Below are 25590 nucleotides of genomic sequence, written 5' to 3'. Positions count from 1 at the left end.
AACGATAAAAAGCGACCCCTTAGCCTTAACCGATTTGACTCAAAATTGGCACAGTAACTTATTATTGCCTAAAGAATCGATCCAGGGGGTATCTCTTCAGATTTCCCAAAATTTTCATTTTTTCTTGTCACCCTAGTGTACATCCATTTCCAAATTTAAAACCTTTAAGTGCTCTAAACACTGATGTCCTTATTTAGACTGTAGTCCCGATACGCCCCAGATGACGGTACATCAAAATCACATGTTTTAAACGAAGTTGACACTTAGTCTTTGCCGCCCTGGGCTCCAAAGTATGTCAAAGTGTGACACGGGGTCGAGGCGCCTAATACCTATATTAGGGCGCCTGCTTCGGGATTCGAACCGACGACCTCTGGATTGTGAGTCAAGTGCGCGGCCAGATTGATCCACACGGGCTAGACTTAATGTTAATTACAAGTTATACCCTTCTATTTGTTATTGGTTTCTACATGCAAAGTCGTGGATAGAAGAGGATTTTCAAGTGTTGGTATCCCCATAAAAATTTGACAGTTCTCAAAACCGACGAAATGATAGACTAAATCGGTCCCTACGGAATCGGCCTACGAATAGACTAATTAAATCGGTTTTGATATTGTTTACAAAGTGGACTTAGTGAAAATTTTGGTGGCACTTGTTTTTATATTATTTCATTAGGAGAGCAGTTATTTTGGGTATGTTTTAGATAAAGTCGAACATCATTTACTGTACTAGTTTAAGAAGTAAGTGGAGTTAATAAAAATCTTGATAGATTGTTATTTATTTTAGATTTTTTTTATAATTTTGTAGGTGCTTCAAAACAAAGCCAGGTCACAAAGGGCATCCGGACAAACTAACTTTTGGATGATCCGGTAGATGGCCCATGCGGCCAACTAGCTTATGATGACACCACTTCTACCTGCTACAGCTTTCCGGAACATCAATCATTATTCGAGGGAGCGAAGAGATTTGAGGTTAGTTTTTTTTTTAGATTTAATGCAAAAACTTCCGGGGGGCTACACATGGTGTAACAATGTATTGGAAGAGCCTGCGCATGTGAACTTGGCAGTAGGCTCATTCCGGTTGATCCGGCCGGCCGGATTCACCCACAACGCCGATTAAATGCATCGATTAATCAAGCGATTTCGTCGGTTGCAGTCGGCCGATTTAGTCGGCCGATTAGTCGGTCGATCCCTGTGTTAAGCTCCCATAAGAGTCGGTGAAACAATCAGCCGATTAGTCGGTAGATTCAACAGACTGAAACCGACTAAATCGTTGAGAACGTCGGCTCAAATTTCTATGGGGACTATATATGACTATATAGTCATAAGGTTTGGACAAAAATTGCGATTATTTGTTTAATTTATTTCTTTGTCGAAACTTAATATTCGTGCCGTTACTATTCAAAGTCTTTTACCAGCTGGAGGTGGTGAAATAAAAAAATAAATTAAAAATTTCAAGCCCGATTTTCCAAATCTTGAAACAAAAATTTGGTTGGTGTTCTCAATTTCCAAAAAATCGTGAAACAAAAACTTACCTAATTTGATTTAAAATTGCAAAAGTATCGTGACAAAAAAATTGTAGTCGAATGGCTTTTCTCATTCGTTTATTTCAATAAAAGGGTGACAAAACAAATTTTCATCTTGTTAAGTATTTAACAAAAAATTTTCAATGCTGATACTCGCATTAGAAACAATTACTTAGAAGAAAGAAATTTGAATATTTTTTTTGTTTTTTGTATGATTTTGCAATGATCAGTTTATTTTCCTTCAGTTTTTTAATTAAGTGATATCGATGCCTCTGTGCTCTCTTATGCTAACCTATCCTAACTAGATAAGAATCCCAGCAAGCTTAGTATAATAGAGCATTGAAATCACTTAATTGAAAAAATAAAGGAAAATAAATTGATCGTTGCAAAATCATACTTAAAAAAAAAAAGATAAAAAAAACTTTCAAAGCAGTAATTATTTGAACTTTTGAAAAACTTCAAAAATATTTTAAATGGGCTTTGAAAATTTGGAAAAAAAACCCTTATACTGGATTTTTGAAATGTTTAGTGAACCAAAATGGTATCTTTTACGCTGGAATTCTGAATGGCACAACATGTTTTAATTTTTGAGCATTTTTATATTTTTTTACGTTTTGGCATGCTTGGCTTCATTTCAACAAAAATAACACATGACAATAACACATAACACAACGCACAGAGGCACTTAATTGAAAAAATAAAGAGAAATAAACTGATCATTGCAAAATTATACAAAAAAAGAAAAATAACTTTCAATGAAGTAATTATTTGAACTTAAAAAAAAACCTTTGAAAATATTTAAAACGACCTAAAAAATTAATTATTATTTTGAAATTTTTACATTTTTAGTAAACCAAAATGGTATCTTTACGTTTAAATTCAGAATGGCGCAAAATGTTTTAATTTTTGAACATTTTTATATTTTTTTACGTTTTTAAATGCTTGGCTTGATTTTAACAAAAATAAATTTCCTTTTACTTTTTTTAAATTGACAATCAAACCAATAGTTTTAAAGATATCGTGGGATGAACAATGAAGGTTGTTTAAGAGACACTGAGAAAATTAAAATTTAGGTGCGATTATTCCATTCCTGGCTATGGAACACCAGGAATGGAGACCATCCATAAACCACGTGGACACTTTTTTGAAATTTTAACCCCCCCCCCCTTCGTGGACAATTGTCCATACAAAAAAAAATCTTTTTTGTATGGAGCGTGGACAATCGCCATACCCCCCCCCCCCCCTTAAAGTGTCCACGTGGTTTATGGATGGCCCCATGGAATAATCGCAAAAAAATCTTTTAAGCATGTAAACTTTCTTCACCCATCGTAAAAAATCAATCAGTTGATGATTTTTGGTGATTTTCTTTGTAAGCACCACTTTAAATTATTTGTTTTGTTTTGTTTACACACATTGCCCATCTACAAAAAGCGACATCATTTTTTGACGTGTGACGTCACACCTGCAAGTGTAATAGTTAAAAAGATGTTCCGCCGAATAATCAATACACTCAACCCCCGGGTGGTTGGTCACTTTTTCGTTTGACACTTTTTAAGTTTGTACACCGTTGGTTGGTCAAAGTCAAACTAAAAAGTGACGAACTATCACTTTTTACATGGCGCTCACGCACACTATCAAAACAAACGTTTGGTAGTGCGTGTGAACACCGTGTAAAAGGGGTGTCAAACTAAAAAGTGACCCCGTTCGTTTGACAACAGTTGGTGTCAAACCATCGGGGTTTGAGTGTATGATGATTTTTTTTATTCCTTTTGCCGATCTTTCGTGCGCGTTAGAGGAGAGCCATGTTTCGTTCGGATTTTTTCTTTTGATGATGATTCTTCCATCGCTGATCATTGCAATCAATAAAATCCTGAAAGGTTTTTTTTTGGTGCATTTCCGTCATAAAATATTTAAACATGCAAAAAATTTACTTTTTTTTAATTCTGGTTTTAAGCTTCAATAAAATGAAAACTGCTAATCATTAGTATCATATGTTTTAAAATTATTTGTTTGAAAATATAAAGTTGACTCACTTTGTCGACGTAGATCTTGTCCAGATCGCGGGTGCGGGACAGAATCGTTGCGCTCTGGCGGTGACCAAGCGGGATCTTCTGGCAGGAGAACACCCCGGCGTAGGTTTCAAAGTCGCTCATAAAGACGACAAATTTAGCGGAACCGGCAACACCTGGGGCAGGAGAGATAAAGTTGAGTCGATTTAGTAATGTAGAAGGATTGTTAGAGAATAAGGGGTTGATTTGTGAAATTTGTGTCGCAAAAAAATACACTTACTCAACGGAAACCGAGCGGTCATCCGGGCGGGCACGTCCCGGTCGGTCGCGGTCAGCTTGCCGGTGTAGCTGTACTCGTGCTTGAAGGGGCCAACCGAGAGCGGGGCTCGCTGGGAACGCTGCTCGATGTCGTACTCGCCGGGGTCCTCGCTTTTGGTGATGTTGTAGATGACACAGGTGGACGCGGTGCCGGTTTTCTGGATCACGTACCACACGCCGGTGAACTGTCAGAGATGGATGGAGGGGTGGAAACAAATGAGATTTTATTGTTTTTTTTTTGGTTGGCAGGTTAGGACTAGTCCGGAAACTAGCTGCCCGTCAAAGAGAGTTGTTACGTGTGGTGTTATGCAAAATTATGTTGTGTTTTTGCGAATCCAATTCTTCTACTCAGATTTTTTTTGCCAAAATTTAAATCACTTTTCAGAACATCTTTATATCGAAAAATACCCGCTGAAATTATGGAAAAGTTTAGTTTGTATAGATTTGGATTATGGATTATGAGGTGTATTTTTTTTCAAATACAATGTACTGTCCTTTAACACAACAATTGACATAAATATAGCTTTTTGTGAGCTTGTTTGAGGCAACAGAATTGCTAGCAAAGTAATATTTTCGTCCTTTTGTTTTAAGAGCAATCAAACAACTTATCGGTAGCCGTTTCCACTGAAAAACTGTGGTAAAGGGTTTGAGTGAGCTCTTTGCAGCAGCAATTTGTTCAACCAAAACACAACATCATTTTGCTGTTCAAAACGTTCCCCCCTAAAAGAAGTAAGTGCATCGTTACGATACAACGAAGAATCGTGCTTTTTGTTTCAGTCGTAAAGTAACTATATAAAAACTTAAGATGGGGGTCAAAAGTTGATTTTTTTTTTAAGTTTAGTGGCAATGTTGATAAACTGTGAAGTCCCCGCAACTAAAAAGGGACAAGTGAGGTTTACTTCAGTTTTGGAAACAGTTCTCTTATCAAACTAGCTAATTCAGTCAACTAAACTTTCCCTCCAAAAAGTATCGAAATAATAATCTTCCAAGGTATACGACTCGAGCTTTTGGCCCCAAAACCACCTCAAGCGATAAATTGCGATCGCTGTGGAACCACGAAAGCCGATAAAACTTGGCGACAGGGTTCAGGGATCAAAAGTTTTGCGTCGAAACTTTTCAACAAGTTTGCTCGCCGCCCGCAGTCCCCCAACAGTTGTCACCGCGCGGCTGGAGCAGATGATGGGCCAAGATCAAGTTGGAGTTTCAATTTTCCAGCTCATTAATTGCTCAATTCACCACAATTCCGATCGAATTAGGAAACACTGCCGGCAAACTGGTGCTGCTGTTGGTTCTGGCGCACGTGGTTCGGGGTTTAGTCAAAGTTTTGAAGCGCTAACAAGCAGCTTGGGTTACGACATTGTTGCGAGAAATTGGCACAGTGTAGTTGTGATTAGAAAAATAATGAAAAGTAATAATTTCCAATAGATTAACCAAAGTGAATTCAATGATTTGTGATCATTACTCCAATTAGACAGATATTTTCAATTTAAGAATTTAAAAGCTGTTTTATTTATTTGAATGAAACTTTGTCCTGTGTCAAAAGAAATTATTTTGCATCATAAATAATGCTTAGACATTCAGTTGAATATTTGAATAACCCCAAATGGTGATGATTTGTGTAAAAGAAACTTTAATGTAAAAATTGACGTTCCATTTGATGGCGTACTGAAAATTCCGAAATAATGTATTTTTCATCGAGCAAAAATTCTAAAGTAGTGTGCCATTTTTTGTTACTTAAATGTAAAAATAAATTGAGACGTGTCTTTTTATTTTTAATTTAAATTTCCATTTTTAATACCGAGTGAAGCACCTTGGTTCATACACTGGGTTCATGCCTCGGGTGAGTGCCAGACACACAACCGAGGTGACGATGCGAGATTGTCGTCAAAATACCCTCGGCTCGAAAGAGTCGGGTACGGGTGTAAACCGAACAAAGCAGGCGCAAAGCAAAACCGAGGTACAAGTGAACCGCGTGTACCGCACGGTGCAGGGAAGCTTGCATTTTAGCAAAGCATGGTCGTGAGTATGCTTTCGATGTCGGTCGTCTGAAGATGCTCGAGCATCGAAAATGAAAAGTTGGAAAATCACATTTTCGCAACTTTCCGGCGATGGGTATGTGTTTGTTTGTGCTTATACTACCATAAAATATCAATCCAAACCATTTTGCGATTTAATCTGATTGACAAAAATGAGTTTTCGGCAAAATATGACCATGAGCATCGAAAGCCGCTTTCGATGTCGGTCATCGAAAAATCCATAAAAATCCTCCCTTAAAGATACAGTGGATTTAAAAATATTTGTTTTAGAAAAACGTTGTTTTTCAGAATAAATATTAAGATTGAATTGCTGATTTTATTGTACACTTCTTCACTTACAGCTTATTTTTATGAGCAAAATAAGAAATTGAACAGCCATACAGAAAAAAAAGTTTAATTTTGGAAGGTTGAAATTTTTGTTGGTTGAATATTACCTTTTTTAATGATTAATTTTACTTTAAAAATGTGTAAAAATGTAAACCAGATGAAAATTTGTCAGAAGCTGATGAATATTCACCTGATGAAATATAACACATTTTTTGACACAAAATCTGTCACCAATTCCTGATGAATATTTCCATCATTTTTTTTCTGTGCACAAAAAAAAAAAAAAAACAGAAATATTTATTTAAAAATACTTAATCATGAAAACAGGTATCTCAACATAAATGAGTTCTAAAATGTCTAAGCATTATTTATTGTAATAGGGCCGAAACCGAAGTGTAAACAAAGTGGTCGCTCCTAAATGTAATCTTCAACTGACGAGAGCAGGATAGACTCTTTGTTTACACTTCGGCTTCAGCCCTTTTACATTGTTTTGCTTGAATTTATATTTGTGATAAAAATGTTCAATTAGGCCGTTGCAAAAAGAATTTCACAATTTTTGTCGTCCTCAAAATTAATTCGAAAAATCAGGAGGCAAAACCATATTTTTTTCAAAAGAATTTTAATGAAAATAGAAATCTTATTAACTGAATTCAATCTAAAATGCATTTTTCTGCATTATTGATCATATTTAGCATATTTGGGCTCCTCTAAAAATATTTGAAATTTCATGAAATTCCGATATACAGCACCGCAAAACTTTTTTTTTTTCTCCCGAAAAAATCCTTAGATATTTTAGAAACTAATGGTTGTAGAACAACCGGACAGGTGTATATTGCATTTTCTAATACTCTTTTTGTCATCAAATTTTACACATCCGTCACATTCAGGATTTTTAACTTTTTGCTTTTCTCCATACATTTATCCGAATTTTCACATACAAACTTCAAAGATAAAAAGCGACCCTTAACCCTTAGCCGATTTGGCTCAACATAGGCACAGTATCTTATTTTTAATCTAAAGAATTGAGCCAGGGGGAATCTCTTATGATTTTCCAAAATTTTCATTTTTTTCTTGTCACCCTAATGTCCATGCATTCTTTATCATCTTGTGCATAATTATTTTTTTCATGCAAGTCTGATTTTCTGATCGATTTCGTGTCTCGGGCAAAGTTGAAGGTTATAAGTAGGCTTAGTGATTTTTCACGCTCGAAAATAGCAAATTTCTCGGGGACCTTAATTTCAAAACACCAAATTTCACGCAAATTTCGCGGAACGTGAAAAATTGTTAAAATAACTCTGAAAATCAACTGAAAATCTTTTGTTTAAATCACAGAAACTACTTTTTATGCTTCATTATATAATATTCTTCTTCAATAAACTAAAAAAATCTTCACTAAATTTGAACGTGACACAAAAAAAATCTCATAATTTTCAAAAAAGTTTCCACCTGGTTTATGGGTGAGCATGCAATGTAGGGCATGCGTATTATCATTTAGTGAACTACTTTTTTAATATTCGACTAATAAAGCAAAACTGTTTTCGCTGAGTTGCTTCTGTTTGATCAGTTTACATTTTATTGAATTTCATATCAAAGCAAGATTCAGCCAAAATGAGTAAAATAGTTTGAATTTTCTGCGACATTTAGCCCACTCAAAATATTTTTTAAGAATTTTATCTCTCTTTTCAAAAACTAAATTAAAAATCAATAGGCAAAAATAATATAATTTGTAACGAAATCGATTTTTTTTTCAAAACGAGAACAGAAAACAAAAAAGGTGGCATTTTCAACTTTCACGGGAATCATCCACCCAAATAATCGAATATCGGTAAAATTATACAGAACTTAGAAAAAAAAGTTTTTAAAAGGTAATTTCAAAGATTAAAAAATACTCTTCGTTTAATTTTGGATAAAACAAAGCTTATTTCTTTTAATTTCTTTTGAAATTTAACATTTCAAATAAAATAGTAGTAAAAATTTTACTAAAGCTAAAAAAAATATTGCAAAATATTGTTGGTTCCTAAAAAAAACTGATAAAAACTAAACAATTCTTCAAATGGTTCATATCATGCTTTTCAATTGAAAACTCAAAAAATTTACTTAAATAGTCTTTATGATTGAAATATTGATGTTATCTGAAGAAAAAAATGATTTGAGGAAATTTATAAATTTCCCCACTAACCATATATTAGTGATTGATCAAGGGTATTCTTTCGCTAAATTCTACAATAGTTCTTAAAAAAAATTATTCCTGTTTGAGTTTGATAAAATATTTTGAGAAAAATCGTTACAAATTCACACAAACAAAAAAGACAAATTTCGCGGATTTCACGCTGTCCGCGAAATCGTGAAATTTCACTAACCCTAGTTATAAGGTAATATAAGATTTTTCAGAAAAATTGGTAAACGGAAATATACATTTGAGACATTTTAAATTTTAATTTATATATTTATTTATTATTTTAGATATATTTTTAAAATTGCTTTGATAAAGTTCATCGTTTGCAAGTTATAGGCATTTCTAGATTAAAATGTTCGAACATTTTTGTGTTGTTTTGAATGTTTCAAAGGAAAAGAACCCCTAATAAAAACTGTATTTTTGAAAGTTGAGAAAATTTCCTGCAATTTTCCATTTTCAACTTTGTTGATCGAGCTGCTGAGTTGCTGTTTCTTAAAGATTTAATTCTGTTAAAAAATAATTTCCCTGAGTGTTACCTTATAAGCTTTCATTTTTCATTAGACGATGTCTCGGAACGATTGGTATGATTTTCAGTATTAAAAATGAAACTTTAGTTGATTTTTTGCTCTTTTGAATCAAAACAATATCGGAATAAAAAAAATCAAGCGTAGCATATTAAAAGTATATAAAAAACTTTTTTTTTGTTTTGGTAGAGCATTACCAGTTAAAAAGCAAGAAAAACGCAAATAAAAAACAATTTTATGTAGGATTTTGTCTATTTCATTAATTTTTTTCCGAATTTATCAACACGCAAACTACACAGTGCCTGTCGTCGCAAAGCTCAAACTTTTCCAGCTGAATGGTGTAACTCAATGAGCGAGCAGGATCTAAGCGCTTAACCACTTTACTTTGGAAGGTTTCTCAAAGAAAAGCTCCCTCCCTTCTTCCCCCTGCGTCTTTGTTAGAAAGGGGGAGAGCGAGTAAAAGCAACCTCCCATTTTGTCGTCTAATGATGTTTACTGTTTTCAGCAGTTTGCCAACTTGAAGCAAAACTGTGTGTCCCTTCTTTCACAGGCTGAGAGGAGTGGTGCTGAATAGTGGAAGTTGATTTTGTTTGCACCATTTATAAAGTGTTTATAGAGCACGTGTTGGGTAGTACTACAACTCGTTGGATGACGTTTTACAAATGAAGTTGACAGAGTCAGTCAGCGCCGCATCGGATGTTGGGCACTTTTGAATGCAGTGCGTTGAGTAATTAATTGAATTTGTGCGCCGTGATTTGTTTCCCCATGGGGGATGGGAGGAAGGGGTGGACTTGTCCCACTTCTGTCAAGTTGATTGTGGTAACCAGCCACGTGGGCCGTTGTTGAGTTGAGTTCCCCAGAAGCGCGATGATGGATGCAGCAGATTTCAGGTGAAAGGTGTAATTAAATGGATTTGATTAAATTAAGCGCGAGAAGCTCTCGGCTTGATTGTGGAGAAAGCCATCAGCAGCCAAAACCACTAGAGATGAGGAAGTTCGATTGTTAGGTTTTGTCGGTTTGATGGAGGGCATTAGTTGTAATCAATTATCTCCTGCAGTACGTACTTTAAAGGATTGTAGCAATTGTGATTAAATTTAGATTCATCAAAGTCCGCTTGTTTTAAACAATGCTATTTCTCCATGTCACGTACTTTAAAATTGTTTAATTCTCTTAAAACGAGACTGAGAAAATGTCTATTCAGTTGTGCTTTCAAGTCAACAAAACTTTCCTAAGCAAGCAGAAAACTCCTACCTTGTTTCCTACAAACTTGACTAATTTAGACAGCAAACGGATGAAACGATTCATCCAGCCAAGTCACGTACCAACAAATGCCTGTACCTGACCATCGCATTCATCACATCTGCCCTGATGAGCTACATCTTATAGAAGAAGCACACGTGCCAACAGCTTAATTCCCAATTACTTAGCAATTTAACGAAAACAGTTTTAGTCCTGCGATGTAATTTTGAGTCCAAATTTCAAAGAAAATTGAATCATCCAAAAGTTCAAACATTTGTGGTTGATTTTTTCCCTGTTCGCAGTTTCCCGACAACACACAACCATTTCCCACGTCAGATTAGATTGGCCAGTTTGTGTTATCGATTCAAGTCCATAATGGCCCTGTTTGCACAGCAAAACCACAAAGTTCCGAGCCCACTGACCGGGGGAGTGGGCAGGACTCTGGAGGCAAACCAGTCAAGCTGTCAGCAACAGATGATGCTTTTATGGACGGAATTTTGCCCACATTTCACACAGCGACTCTGGACAGGCGCAATCTACCGGGGGGCGGCTAGTCGTTCCGAGGACTAGGACAATTTCAGCTTGCCGGGGCCAAAAACGTGCTACAAATTGATGTTGACTGAGTGGAAAATTCACTATTAAGAGCAGCAGCAACGGCAACAGCGACGAGGATGTTTGGCAGAAGGGATGAAATAAGTTGTAATGGATTGAATTATGATGCCCGGAGAGCGTAGAGTTTCGGGAATCTACGCGGACCTGAGAGTGGAACACGGAACAAGGATTGCGTGGGTGCTTATAAAGAGATGTGTTTGGCAGGAACCTTTTTGAAAAATACATTTCGTCGCCGTCGTGCTAACTTGTCGTACGTGCATTTTGGGCCAAATTGAGTTAAGAACGCCATTTTGTGCAACTCACAATGCCTCATCTTTTGACCTTCACAGATCCCAAAAATTCGATTTCAATCCTGAGATATTCAATGAAAACCAAAAAAGCTCCGAAATTTTTTGTCACTTTTCATATGAAAGTAGTTTCAATCTTGTCGTGCTATCTTGTCACTCCCTGAAAATTGATGTAAGTGCGACAATTGGCCAAAGGGATTTCAGGTTTGACGCACGTACAAGTTAGATTACCGTAAACATTTGTAATTATAACTCGGGACTCCGGCAACCAACTTCTACCAAACTTCGGGACAATGCACATAATGGTCAGCCAAACAAAACGTGTTTGTTATTTTTTACATTGCGTGCTTTCATTTTTGTTTATTCAAGGTCAAACATTAAAACGCGTTTTTCTCGGAACGTCGAAATGGCGGGTGCGACAAGATAGCACGACGACGTCGATTTGTGAATGAGATCATCATTTTCAGAGAAAAGAGATCATCACTCTAAAACGCTCTGTATTCACTTAAATGTTACGGATTTTTGCACCAAAATGAACCAAAATGGCCCTAAAGGATTTTTTTTCTAAAACAAATGTGTATCAAAAGTTATAAAATTTGGTTAAGCAATGACTGACTTCCAAGTTGACTAAACAACTAAACAACTTGTAGAAGGAATTTTGTGAAAATATTGTGAAAGAAGTGAAATTTATATCGTCGAACGTAAAATGATGGATTAAATGATAAAAGTTGTCACCTTAACTCTGTTTATAAAAAAATATATTTTAAATAAAATGTGAGTACGCCGTCAAATCGGGCGTCTTCTATCACGTTAAAGCCCCTTTCCCACCAAATTTTTTTTTCGATGGTCTAAAAATAAAATGCGGCCCTTCCCTCACGAGATATCAAAAATGAAGAGAGGTCGGTGACTGCCCAAGGATCATTTTTTACCCAACTTGCCACCACCTAGTTTTATTGAGGTTTTATGGTAGCATCTTGATTGCCTTATAGTTTTACTTGGGCATTCACCGCAACCAATAAGCAAGAGCTAATTAGTAGGTTCCAACAAGGTTTTATGCTTCGGACATAAAACCTTGTGACAATAAAAACTAAATGGCTTTTAATAAGGTTTTATGAAAGTTTTAAGAGAGTCTTGAAAACCCAATGGCAAAGTCATGCCAAACGGTTTTATCGCGTGCTTCTTTAAAACCACGGGTGTTTTAGCTTTCAAGTACCATTAGGCATGCAAAAAGCTTACTTAAAACCATAAGCTCCTGAAAAAGTATTGACCGCGGCCAATTAGCAGTGCCTAAATATGGGCGCTAAACGCGGGTTCTAATTAAATGTGATTGACAGCCAACTCGGCTAAAAAAAAAAGAGAACTGAAAAATTTGATTTAAATTCTGATATAATTAACATATCGATAGATGTTTAAAAATAATTTGAACATTTTTTAAAAGAATTGCAATAACATATTTTTTAACATTAATGAAGCAAGTTGTTTTTTTTGCTCTATCTCCCCTACATTAATCAATAAAATTTCAACCGCAGCTGAATTTGTGCCTCCAATTGGGTCCTAAAATGAAGCTTAGATTGCTAATATTATTGTTTACAGCGATAAAGCTTATTTTTCTGAGTACAATGACCCTTTGTACGACCACAAAGAGTTTAAAATGGATTTTTGAAACAATTTTGAAAAATTAACCTCGCGGTCCTTCTTGACAGAAAAGTTCTTACTTGACAGCTCGTTCCAAGGGGACCATAGTTTATCCATCGAAAAAATGCTGTCTTGTCATTATTTTATTTTGCATTAAAATGAAAAAAAGTGATCAGAAATGGTTTTTGATCGTGTTTTTTACCGTTCTACATAAAAATTGACATAGGGCTTTAGTACCCAATTGCGATAAATAAGCTTTCAAATTATTTTGATTACCTCCAATATCTATTATTTATCATTGCCATTTTTGCAAACCATCTTCATTTTATCATTTTGCCAAAATAAAACCTATTTGGCAAAGACGTTTGAAGACGTATGAAATGTAATTTTTCCATAACTGCTGACTAGGTTTTAACAATGGTTTTATTAAAACTTTGAGGATCTTGTTAGGATTCAGTTGTAATGCCTTGAACTCCTATGTAGGTTTTATAAATAGGCAGTGACAACCTTCTGCGGAGTTCTTTTTGGGTTTTAATAGAGGTTTATCGGGGAACTAGGGAGGCTGTTACGACTAAGTGGTTTTAATGTTGGTTTTGGCTGATAGGTTTTAAAGCGGTTGTGACAGCTTTGATAAAGCCTAAAAAGTTACTTGGGCGTGTTAGATTACAGAAAATGATTGAGGATGGACAAAACCATGGTGCAAAATTTGCCATTTTGTCATATGGATAGAGCTAATTCATAAGCAATTTCTATGATAATACAACTCAATCACTTACAAAACACATACACACACCCACGTACAATGCACTGACGTCCGTCAATCAACAAGCAAACAATCTAATTGGCTGTAATTACACCCTTGTCCACCTTAAGAACACACTAACACGCATAGCTATTTCCATCTCCGAAGTGCGCATCCTTCCGCGAAGAACAACTTGCCAGCCCCAGCAATAACCCTCAAGTTGAACTACCCTCACCACTGCAGCCACTGCTCAGTGTTTTGCGGTTTCGGTAAAGGCGAAAGACGATCTCTTGTTGAAAAGCAAATAAGGATTCCCCAACTTTGGGACCGTAGCTTTGAAAAGGGCTTATCATCACAAAACAAATTTTGATCTTCGTAAACTACAATTGAAAACAGTTGAGTTTTTTAAATAAATAATAAATAAAATCTGGCAGCACTTTACCACTGAAAATCTTTTTCCAAAAGTCACACAACATCTTCCAGACCAAAGAGCACACCCATCGGAGGGCAAACATCGCAAAGCAATGAACCGATACCGATGTGTGTGTGTTTGTGTTTGTCTAAAAGCTGGAAACCCATCCCGGCCGTCCCAAAAGTGTCATCAATCAAAGTCATGCACAGCCCTGCAACACTGGCACGCTGTCATGACGTCAGGGATGCCAGGAATGCTGGAACTCGATGTTATTGCTCTATTGCTCTACTTGGTATGCAACCAATGTCGTGCTGGTGGAAAAGTGCGCACAAAATGGTTCGCATTTTTCCGTTCAAGTAAAACGCGCAGTGTTGCCAGTGTTGTGGATGTTTGTACCAACAGTGCACTTGCGTGACGGCAAAAAAAAAAAAAACTGTCACTACACCAGAAAAGTCATCATCTTGCGTGACACGGTTTTTGAAACACAAAACCACAAAGTCATTAGTCCCCGAAAGAACCATTTTGTTTTCTCTCTCCCGCTTTGGCAGGACATTGTTCGCCAACAAAACTAAACGAAAATTAAAAAGTACTTTACCACATCGGTGGCATTCAGTTGGTTAACGAAAAATAAAACCGGAAAGGGTTGGGCCATTTTTCATAAAACGGTCAACGCAAGCTTAAAAACGATCGTAAAGACGGACTTTGGTCGGTCGGTCCTGGGCTGATAATGATGCACATCAATCATTCCAGCGATGAAATGTGTGTGTGTGTTTGTGGTGAAAGTGTCCTCTGTACGATCTCAAAGTTTGATACCATACTTGGTGGGACCATCATCATCGGTTTTTGTGATTTTGGTTTTGAATAATAATTTTAAAATTAAAAAGTGCCGTAAATTGATCTCAAAAATTTGGACCTCCAATGTTTGATTTGGGTCATTCTCCGCCAACTCACATAGCAGTTGCCCCGACCCATCTTTGATTTCGCGAAACTTTGTCTTAAGGGGTAATTTTCGTGAACTCGAGAAGGTTACAGGCAATCCCCTTATGGTTATACATGCTATTTTTGTAATAGGGTCCTAAAGCCCTATGTAAATTTTTATGTACAACGATAAAAACATCCTTAAATTCTGATTTTTTTCTTAAATTTTAATGCCAAAAAATTGTCAAGAAAACATTTTACAATGGATCAACTATGGTCCCCTTGGAACGAGCTGTCAAGTAAAATGCTTTCTGTCAAGAAGGGTCTCGAAGTACATTTTTTAATTGAATTAAAAAAAACATTTCAAATACTTTGCGGTCGTACAAAGGATTATTGTACTCAGAAAAATAAGCTTTATCGTTGTGAACAATAATATCCCAAATTTAAGCTTCATTTCAGGACCCAATTGTCTGCTACAACTTTGTAGAACAATGTTAGTTTGTATGGGAAAATTCGAAAAAATATATGAGGAAAAGCAAAAATTTCAAAGTTCCGCCAAAAGATGGCGTTTAATGTGTCGGATCATTGTCAAGTGTGAGATTCTTATGTAAAATTTTATGACAAACAACTATGTCCGAGACCGTAAAACGATCCGAGTTAATCCTGACGAGCAATCAAGGATTTAAAGAAGACGTTGTTGTACGAAAAGATATTTTTTTCGCCAACTTCAACGATAAAAAGCTATCTTTAACCCTTAACCGATTTCGCTCAAAATTTTCACAGTTACTTATTTTTGCTTAAGGAATCGAATCAGGGGGTATCCCTGATGTCGATTTTTTATTGTCTCCCTTATATATAGGCATGTGCATGATCATTTTTACGGATTCCACGCGTGAAAATCTTATGATTTTTATTATTTATGCTTGTAAATTTGCTGTACACGGGTCATTCTCCGCCAACTCACACAGCAGTTGCCCCGACCCATCTTCGATTTGCATGAAAATTTGTCCTAAAAGGTAATTTTTGTCCCTGATCACAAATCCGAGATCCGTTTTTTGATATCTCGTGACGGAGTGGCGGTACGACCCCTTTCATTTTTGAACATGCGATAAAAGACATGTTTTTCAGTAATTTGCAGTCTGAAACGGTGATGAGATAGAAATTTGGTGTCAAAGAGACTTTTATGTAAAATTGGACGCCCGATTTGATGTCTTACTCGAAATTCCGAAAAAAACGTATTTTTCATCGAAAAAAAAAACACAAAAAAAGTATTCAAAGCTCTGCTATTTTTCGTTTTTCAGCTGTAAAAAATTTGGAACATGTCATTTTAAAGGAAATTAATGTACATTAATTTACATTAACCCAGAAGGATATTGTTTTTTTTTTCACTTAGAACAGAATTTTTCATTTTAAAATTTCGTGTTTTTTTTAACAGGGTTATTTTTTAGAATATAATAATGTTCTACAAAATTATAGGGTAGACAATTACAAAAAAAATGATCTATAGACATAAGGTGTTTGCTTGTTACCATCACGAGTTATCGCGATTTTACGAACAAAAGTTTTGAAAAAGTTACTTTTTGCGATTTTCTTTGTTTTGTCCTTCTTGTCTGTCTTTTTACAAGATATAAAAAAACGGTCCTCGGATTCGTGATCAGGGACAAAAGTCACCCCTTAAGACAAAGTTTCAATTTCTCGAAGATAAAAAAAGGAAATAAGGCCATTTCAAATTTTATCTCATGTTTTTGTACTCCTCAAAAGTTTGACAACCATGGGTGGTCTCTCATGCTCATGCTCCTCAAAAGTTTGCTTGAAAAATTCTACAAATAAGGGGGGGTAAAAAAAAAGTTTTAAAAATTAAAAAATCTTTTGAAAAAACTGAAAGTGAACTTTTCGAAATTGTGCAAATTTAGAAATCTGGAACCACAGAACTGAAGAGATGTTAAATTTTGAGATTTATTTGTTCATATTTGAATTGATATTTTGAAATGGTTTACAGTACAGTCCAGACTCGATTATCCGAAGGCCTCGGAAAAATTTCACTTCGGATAATCGAAACTTCGGATAATCGAATCACGAAAAAGATTTTTTTTTTCGATGTCTAATTTTTGATTGTCGAGCTTAGGTATGACCCCTAAACTACGCTAAAATGATTTAAAAAATTTAAATCCAAGATGGCGGCCAAAATGGCGGTGATGCAATATTGAAAAAATGTATTTTATTTTTTAATAGGCAATCAACAACTCAAATTTGACTAAAATGGGGTCGTAGAACTCAAATTTTATGTTAAAAACAAGAAAATGAAAAAATACGAAAACATTTTTTTTGTTCGTGATTCGATTATCCGAAGTCCCATACAAACCTTCGGATAATCGAACTTCGGATAATCGAACTTCGGATAATCGAAACTTCGGATAATCGAGGCTTCGGATAATCGAGTCTGGACTGTAATATAACTGTTATAATGAATAAAGCAGTTTGCGATACCTTCTGCTGGAAAAAAGAAGAAAATTTGGCTTGCAATTTGTTTTATTTTATGACGAGTTTTGCTAGAAACTGATGCATCTTTTGTTTGGCTGAGATGATTTTAAAACTTCAAACATTCAAGACATCTAAAAGATTGCTACTCAAAATTTCAAATCACGCTATTTCCATCGAAACATCTGGTGTTGATTAGAAACTGTTTCATCTTTCAACAATATCAAGACATATCTCCACTTACCCGCCCGCTCACATGTACTTTCATGATTTATTAGAACATCTCTTCCCATTTCCGTTTTCCGGCCACGGACCAACGACTAACTGTCAACCGGGATTATCGCACGGAACAGTTCCTCTTCCGCGTACCAACTCGTTGCCAAGTGTCGTAAATTTCCACCAACGCGTCATCATCGTCATCATTTTCACATTTGGGACGACAATGGGGGGCAAACAGCAGCCAAACTTGAGTGAAAATTCGTCAAACAGGCTGACTTGTTTCGTCGAGGCACATGTAAAGTTTGCCGCACAAAGAAAAACTCATCTCATTTGTTTTTCCCTCGCTTGAACGTGTATATTTACGAACTTTCTGATAACCGGTAAAAAGCGCCCACTCTTTCTTCAGATGGTGCCAGCATTTTGTTTTGCTCAGTTCTGTTTGTGGTGTTCATTAATTTCTTTTTTAATTTCTTAACCCTCGTTTGTTTTAATTTTGTGGCTTAAAAATATATTAAAATTTAAATATATAATAAAAACAAGAAAAAAAAGCGTAAACAAACTTAAACAAAGATATTTACCATAGAAAAAAGTCTTGTACAGTACAAGGTTAACAAACTCTTAAAAGCTACCAAGTTTAGCAAAACTTTATCCCCTTCCAAAAAACGTTCGTGTTAGTGGCTTGGAGCAGAAACAGCTGGATTTGAAAGTAAAATATGCTGTAGCATAAATTTCACTTTGGCCGGCTTCCTCCTCAGTGTTTCAGGGGGGGTTGAAAATGTGGCGGTGGAGAAACAAACAAAACGGGCCACGACAAGCCGACAGTCGATTTCCCGAAAAGAGCGCCGCCGTCAATATTCCGAAACGGCGGTGCTAAGCAGCAAATAACCGAGGTGGAGCAAAAAAAAGACGGAGGAAAACATAACACTTTGACTCCGAGGGGTTTGGCCTTTTTTGGTGGGAAATCGAAGAAAAGTGGTGCGGAATTTCCGAGGAAAAAAGGGCGAGAAATGGATGGCTTGCGTGTTGGAATTGAAAATTATGGTTTCGTGGTTTTGTGGAGAAGGAGCAAGCTTAAATCTGTACACTTTGACTTTTTGGTGAATATAAATAATATGTTACGAAAGGCAGTAAATTCAGATTGTTGTTCAAACAATGATTTCCTTTTTTTTTTATTCATTTATGTAAGTTCTTTAGACGCCATATTTTCATTTCTCTACAGATTCAAGTTTCAAATTGCTGTAAAAATATGTTTAATTTTATTTTTTTTAAACAAAAAGGGCTGTACCTTTGTTAAGAGATATCAAGAAACAGACTATAGATTCAAGACCTAGAGGTCAAAATTAACCTTTAGAAAAATTTGACACGAATATCGATTTCAGCCTTTTTCTGAGTTTAATAGGTTTATATGTTTTAGAAACAGTGAGAAAGCCAAAATTGCGTTTAAAATGTTGAGTGTTTGATTTTCCAATATGATCAACACCTAAACATCCAAGCTCGAGAAAAGGGTGTAGGTTTAAATAACATTTTGAAAATAATGAGATAAATAACTCATTTCGATTTGGAATGTTGGATTTCTTCCTTACTGAGCTAAAGCTATTATCCTGCAAGGAACATAAACGTCTATAAAAACGTCCTAGTCCTACAGAGCCCAAAATTGTGTAATTTTGGAAGCTACAAATTTGAAAGGTTTAATTCTCGGATTAGTTTTCAAAAAGTCGTAAGAGCCATTGGTAAACAAAGTCCTTTTTACATCGGTATTCGACCTACTTATGAAAAATTAATATCAAAAACGCTCGAGACTGTTCATCTACACGTCCTTCAAGTGCCCCGAACTAAAAATAAATGAAATTTTGTCTCATTTTCGAGAAAAACAAAAATTAGTGTAAGAGGTCACGGTGGCTCTAACGGCTTTTTGAAAACTCACCCGAGAATTTTACCTCTTTTATGACGTAATATTACCTCTATTTAGACTGAAAAAGTGGTGAATTTACACATTTTTAGAGGTAAAATTATACATTTTTTTTTTATCTAAAAGATGTACTCATTTCCATATGTTATATAACCATGATATTTTTAGTGTAAGTGAAAAAATGTGTAATTTTATCAATAAAAAAATGTAAATTTACTTCTTTCCCACTGTAATGCCACCTTTTTTAGTCTATATTGAGGCAATATTACTTCTACTTTTAAACCAGGGGTGCTCAAAGTTTTAGGAAGCCGGGCCAAATTTGAAGCTCAAATGAGCTTGCGGGCCAAATTCACAAAGTAGGTTATTTTAAAAAAAATGATATCATGTTATTTTAATTTCAGTTTTCTATCGGTATTGTTGATTTATTGTTTTAGTTATTTGTAAAATAAAAAAAAACTGTTCAGCTGAAAGTACTTGTGTTTTCAATAAAATTTTAAAGTTTTTATTTATTTCAAAAATGGTGACTGTTATTTGAACAACTTATGTATTGGAGTAATTTTATTTTTAAATTAGGAACTTATGAAAATCGTTGAGAGCCAGAATTTCAATGAAAACAATGTTCGAAAATGTTTTAAGCAGTCATAAAGTTAACTTGCAATCTTTTTTTGTCAATATGCTTTTTCGTAAAAAAAAAACAATTGAACGACAAAACATTTATTCATTGAAAATTCACTACAATTCAAATTATTTTTGAATAAACCCTCACATGCTAAAAATGATTCTAAAGGCAGAGGAATGCATTTTTAATTGATTTCAGCTGATTGCACTTAAATTTTAACTGATTTTGTAAAGTTTTTTGAAAATACATTTTTACCCCTGATTTTTCGAGCCGATTTTTTAAATGGGGAGGAAGAGGGGAGGTTTTGTCGACAAAAGCTTTGTAAAATATTAGCAACATCCTTATTCCTCCGATTTACATATTTTGTCTGCTTGAATCAGATGGTAGTCAATCAGATTCGTTATCCAACTGTCATGAGTTCGAATCCCGAGGAAAGGTTTCTAAGTGCAAAGTTAGTTTGAGGGTAAGTTCTTTATGTTGAAAGTCATAATGAACTAACCCTCAAACTAATTAATATAACATAATAACAAAAATAAAATAAAAAGGATTGGCAAAAAAAGTTAAAAATAAAACCTTTTCAAATGTTAAGCTAGATTTTTGAAACTTCTCACTATTTTTTCCAAATAGCCAAACTAATCACCTTTCTTTTGCGTCTAGGACAGCTAAAATCGGATGAAATGGCGCGGAGATATGATTTTTTGAAAAAAGTGGTTTTTGCGAAAATCGACGAAAATTGCCATTTTTCGAACCACCCTAACACGGCGTAGGTCTCACTAATGGCCAAACAAAAAAATACGTGTCTAATTATTTCGGCCAAGGATCCCCCAGAAAAAATTTGAGCCCGATCGGAGAACTATTTTTTCGAATCATGCTGTTTTCGTGGGGAATTGCTGTATAAATAATGTCCCCTTGGATAAGTTATTGAAATACCTTTCGAATCAGTAATACATTTTGATGATCTGGTTATCCTATCCGAAGTGATGGTCACTTATATATTTATATACGTCTTTGAAGCCGAATCTTCCTTGACTCGAATCACGGGTATGAATCTTCAAGCAATTTCAATATGGCGACTTGTATCAGAAGAAAGTGAGGCATTTTCGCTAGTTCTCACTGTTCTGTGTTCTGCGTGCACGTCCGCAAACATCGACCACACACATACTAATACAAAGCGCCACCAAGAGGCAAAAGGTAATTACGAATATATTTGGCACTTTCGTTAAAAATCATGCGATTTTTCAAAAACAAAAACAAAACCAACTTTTAATTGTAGTTCGACATAGTTAGTTGTTGATTTGTTCGAAAATAATAAGTTTTTTTGCAGCACCTCTTTTAGACGGACATTTCTGTTGCCACCTTTTGGTTCCTTGGATTAGCCATGGATAATTTCACAGTGTAATAAACAGGGCAGCTACCACCACGCGGCGCCACCGTTTTGAAGGAGAAAATGATACAGGTTTTTCAGACGAGTTTCAATCCCCTGCTCGAATCGTGGGATAGTTAATTAAAAGACCTTTAGAGCTTTCTAATGAGTTGTAAATTTTGAAGATCTGGTAACCCTATCTATTGTTATGGCCACTTGAGTGAAATTTATGTTTTTTTTGAAGCCATATCTCAGTAAACTGCAAATGATGTCCAAATCAATTCTGTTACACATCTTTGGATAGTTGATTAAAAGACCTTTCCAAGAAGTCACAAATAATTACATCGAAATTGTAATTGTAAGTAGGTAGATTCTGTTAGTTCTTGTATTTAAGGTAACTTTTTGTTTTTACCTGAAAAAGTCAAGCATTACATCACTGATTTTTTTTATAAGTAAAATCTAATGTGAAGTCAAAAAATAATTTACTACAATTTCTATATTTTGAAAAAAATATCGTTTTTAGAAAAGTGCATAATTTTGCCAACCAAATTTCTATCATTCTTTGCCGTAGCTCACAAGATGACATATCTGGTTAGCAAAAATATACAAAAATAAAAAAATACCCTAAATTTGGAGCCTAACATTTCAAAAGGGCACATAACTTTTGTAAACAATAGTGTATCCCTTTCACTCAAATGACAGTTTACATAATGTGTGAAAGGGACACACTCTTGTTTAAAAAAGTTATGTGCCCTAATGAAATGGCAAGCACGATTTATTATGGTTTATCTGGCAATATTAGAAGCAGAAATGGTCTATTTCATCGTAATAAGAAGAGAAAGGAAAGGAAAAGTATTTTCCACTGAATTTTTATCTTATTGAAAGCTGTAGTGTAGTTGATCTTTTTTTCACACAGATTTTACATGTTTTTCGCTCCAATCAATTTTGTTTATTTTTTTTGACTTTTCTCGCTCAGCTTTTACAATATAGATTTTAAAAGTTTGTCTAATTTTTTGCTAAATAGCTATCAAAACGATCATTAGTTTTCCGAGGACAACAAATCGTTTTCAAAATTAGTGAATAATTTTGGGTTTGGCAACATTATATTAAAAAATATTTTAAAACAGTTATACATAATGGGAAAAGTTCGTAGCTTAAATATAGATTTTTTGCTTCTAAAAAAATCCATTCGGTATGAATCACAATACATTAAAATGTTTTTTTTCAACTATCTACAACCGTGCCGCTACTTTCGTTTCAAAGTTTTCCCTTGATACAACCGCGGCACTAGTGATTCAGTGAAGTGTTCTTTCCCCGGGTAGTAGCGTATTTCCGCATTAAATCTCGTTTTAATTATAAACAAGCAAACATGTAAACAAATCGAATCGCTTCGCTCGGACCACGTCGCAAGCAGGTGATAGTCCGCATGTTTGAACGTCTCTCCATAGCTAATCAAAACACGAAATCAATTTTAAAATGCAAGGTTTGTTTTTGTTATTATTATTTTTTTAAAAGCTGTAAGTTTTAAAAAGCTTTTTCCAAAATAAAATTTTAAAATGAGATTTGCACTTTGAAATTGTATGCAATTCTTTTGTAATCAAATAAAAAACCATTTTGCTTTTCATATCGCTTGTAGATATTTAAGCAAATGCCGACACAATAAACCGTTTAAAGCTGCATACAATTATGGCACCTTGTGCTACGCCACCCTAATTCAATTATGAGAAAGTTGTACTACACGCCACCGCTGGGGCAATTCACACTGTAATATCTGAATGAAGTTGATTGACCATGAGAACGTACTATAACGGAACTGTTTGCTGTTTACTGTATTGCACGCATACTTTATAAACTTAAAGGCCATGTTATTGAGATGAATCCATTGGTAATGACTCTCTTTCCTACTTGCGATAAGTAAGTTGTAAGAATGATTCTGGAGAATCACATTTCGTAGTTCAACCACGTTCTAGTCGTAACAATTTCGCAAGTTTTTTTTTCTGCATCATTCAGTGTAATAGTGTTACGAAACAACTCTCTTACAGTACATTGGGCAGGCGACCAAATTCTTCTTCTTTATGTCCACTCACCTTTTTCATCTCGAAGTCGTTCATCGGTTCCACCGGTGGACACTCCCCGGTTTTGTACGTGTGGCCTGCCGTGAGCGTGACTAAACCGCATACGACGGCACAAATCGCCATCAGTGCCGGAAACTTTGCCATCTTGGAACTATTTCAGCAAAATAAAAACTTTTTTCACGCAATTTATACTAACGCTATCTGGACACTAGGAGAGAGAGAAAAAAACGTCACTTTTGAACTTTTCCTGATACCAAACTAACGAGTTTTACACACGCACGCGAACTACCGAGATATCGCCAAGAACTTCAAGCAGTTCAGCGAGGAAAAAAAAACACTGGAACACGAGGTAGAGGACGAAGAAGACGAACGATCCAGACGAGCTCAACGGAAAAGTTAAATTGAATCAGTTCGCCGAGAATCTGCTGCGAGAAGCTGGACGATTGCCTCTGGGGCGCAATCTTTGGACACCGTGCACTGAGCTTGGCGTCGTTCGAGTTGTACACGCTGCCGTAATCAGTCAGTAGCTGCGGGAGATGATGATGCTGGTGTTGTTGTTGTTGGTGGTGATCGCTGTATGAGTGTGGTACTGTGTATACTTTTGATTGGATGTCTTGGCATGGGCGTTGTTTGCCAAAAATATATGCAGAAAATTGATTGAAAATTTAAGCAGAAAAATAGTCCAAATTTTGTTATTTTTGGTAAAACACATACTTATAGTTCTTTCTTTTTTTCCAGAAATTCATTCGCCAGAATGGCCCAATCCGAAGAGTTATTTTCCCAAGAAATGATTATTGTTGATGTTTTAACAAAAGAAGGGTAAATGTCAATGAACAATGAGCATATCTTCAAATCTTCAAATCTTCAAATCTTCAAATCTTCAAATCTTCAAATCTTCAAATCTTCAAATCTTCAAATCTTCAAATCTTCAAATCTTCAAATCTTCAAATCTTCAAATCTTCAAATCTTCAAATCTTCAAATCTTCAAATCTTCAAATCTTCAAATCTTCAAATCTTCAAATCTTCAAATCTTCAAATTGCAAATCTTCAAATCTTCAAATCTTCAAGTATTCAAATATTCAAATCTTCAAATCTTTAAATCTTTAAATCTTTAAATCTTTAAATCTTTAAATCTTTAAATCTTTAAATCTTTAAATCTTTAAATCTTTAAATCTTTAAATCTTCAAATCTTCAAATCTTCAAATCTTCAAATCTTCAAATCTTCAAATCTTCAAATCTTCAAATCTTCAAATCTTCAAATCTTCAAATCTTCAAATCTTCAAATCTTCAAATCTTTTTTTTTTTTTTTTTTTCTTTTACACTTTATTTCACAACATTTTTCTTGAATTTACATTTCACCACTTGCAAATAAGACGACAAATAAGCTCGGTAGAGATAATTTAACTTTGGATATTTCTAGAAGATGTTCAAAAAATGCTTAAAATGGCGCTCAAAAATAGCTTTATTATTAAAACGAACGATTCTTATGCTTTGTTTAAATTCATTCAAATCCCCAGAACCTCGTTTTTCTAAATTATAAACTATCGTTTGCACAGTCAGCCAAAGTGCTGCTTTGTATTTAAAGTCCCTATCACCGATACTCAATGATAGAAGCTCATCAGGATCTTTTACTAAAATTTTGAGTCTATTGTTCAGAATATTTTTTAACCATCTCCAAATGTCTTCGGATGTTTGACAATATTTTATTAAGTGACTAACTGATTCTACTAAACCGCAATTCTCACAAAACTCCGAGTCCGTCCCTCTTATTCCGTATAAATGCAATTTCTTTTTGTTTAAAACTATGTCCTTGAAGATGCAAAACAGTACGGTTTTACAATTTGAATTTAAAAAGTTTGAATCTAAATTGTTTAACAAATTAGACCACATTAAATTAGGCATGTCCTCCATTGTTTTACATTTGATGTTTAAATTGTGAATGAAAAAATCATAAATTTTTTTGCTGCTGTTTAAATGGCTTTCAAGTTTGAGTTCATCAGCTTTTACGATCCATTCTCGCATATTTCTAGTTAAAGTACAATTATTGATTTGTCCTAACATAAAGTTGTCCAAAGGTGCGTTTCCATCAGCGTTACTATAAAGAATGTTTTTAATAAAAAGAGACTTTGCTTTTGATTCTACATCTGTCAGAGCGAGACCACCTTTAATA

The 25590-nt window shown here is 35.0% G+C and overlaps 1 protein-coding gene across 6 annotated transcripts in view; it reads right to left on the bottom strand.

Moving 5' to 3' along the window:
- Positions 1–25590, bottom strand: part of LOC120416736 (apolipoprotein D-like) — a 40950-nt gene that overhangs the window by 8319 nt on the left and 7041 nt on the right. For 2 of the 6 annotated variants that reach the window (XR_005605379.2, XM_039578566.2), the window contains exons 1-3: positions 23433–23955; positions 3812–4034; positions 3556–3707 (exon numbers count right to left, since the gene is read on the bottom strand). Coding sequence is in view for 5 of the 6 variants with exons in the window: in XM_039578566.2 (XP_039434500.1) it covers positions 3556–3707; positions 3812–4034; positions 23433–23564 (507 nt within the window). In the remaining variant the exon portion in view is untranslated. Of the gene's footprint in view, positions 1–3555; positions 3708–3811; positions 4035–23432; positions 23960–25590 lie in introns of those variants that run through there. The other 4 variants (XM_052708187.1, XM_052708188.1, XM_039578565.2 and 1 more) reach the window with 4 other exon arrangements.

The sequence above is a fragment of the Culex pipiens genome, chromosome 2 (assembly GCF_016801865.2).
Source record: "Culex pipiens pallens isolate TS chromosome 2, TS_CPP_V2, whole genome shotgun sequence".
Classification (NCBI taxonomy): Eukaryota; Metazoa; Arthropoda; class Insecta; order Diptera; family Culicidae; genus Culex; species Culex pipiens.
The sequence above is the reverse complement of the archived record's forward strand: the minus strand, read 5'-3'. Positions and strand labels throughout refer to the sequence as shown.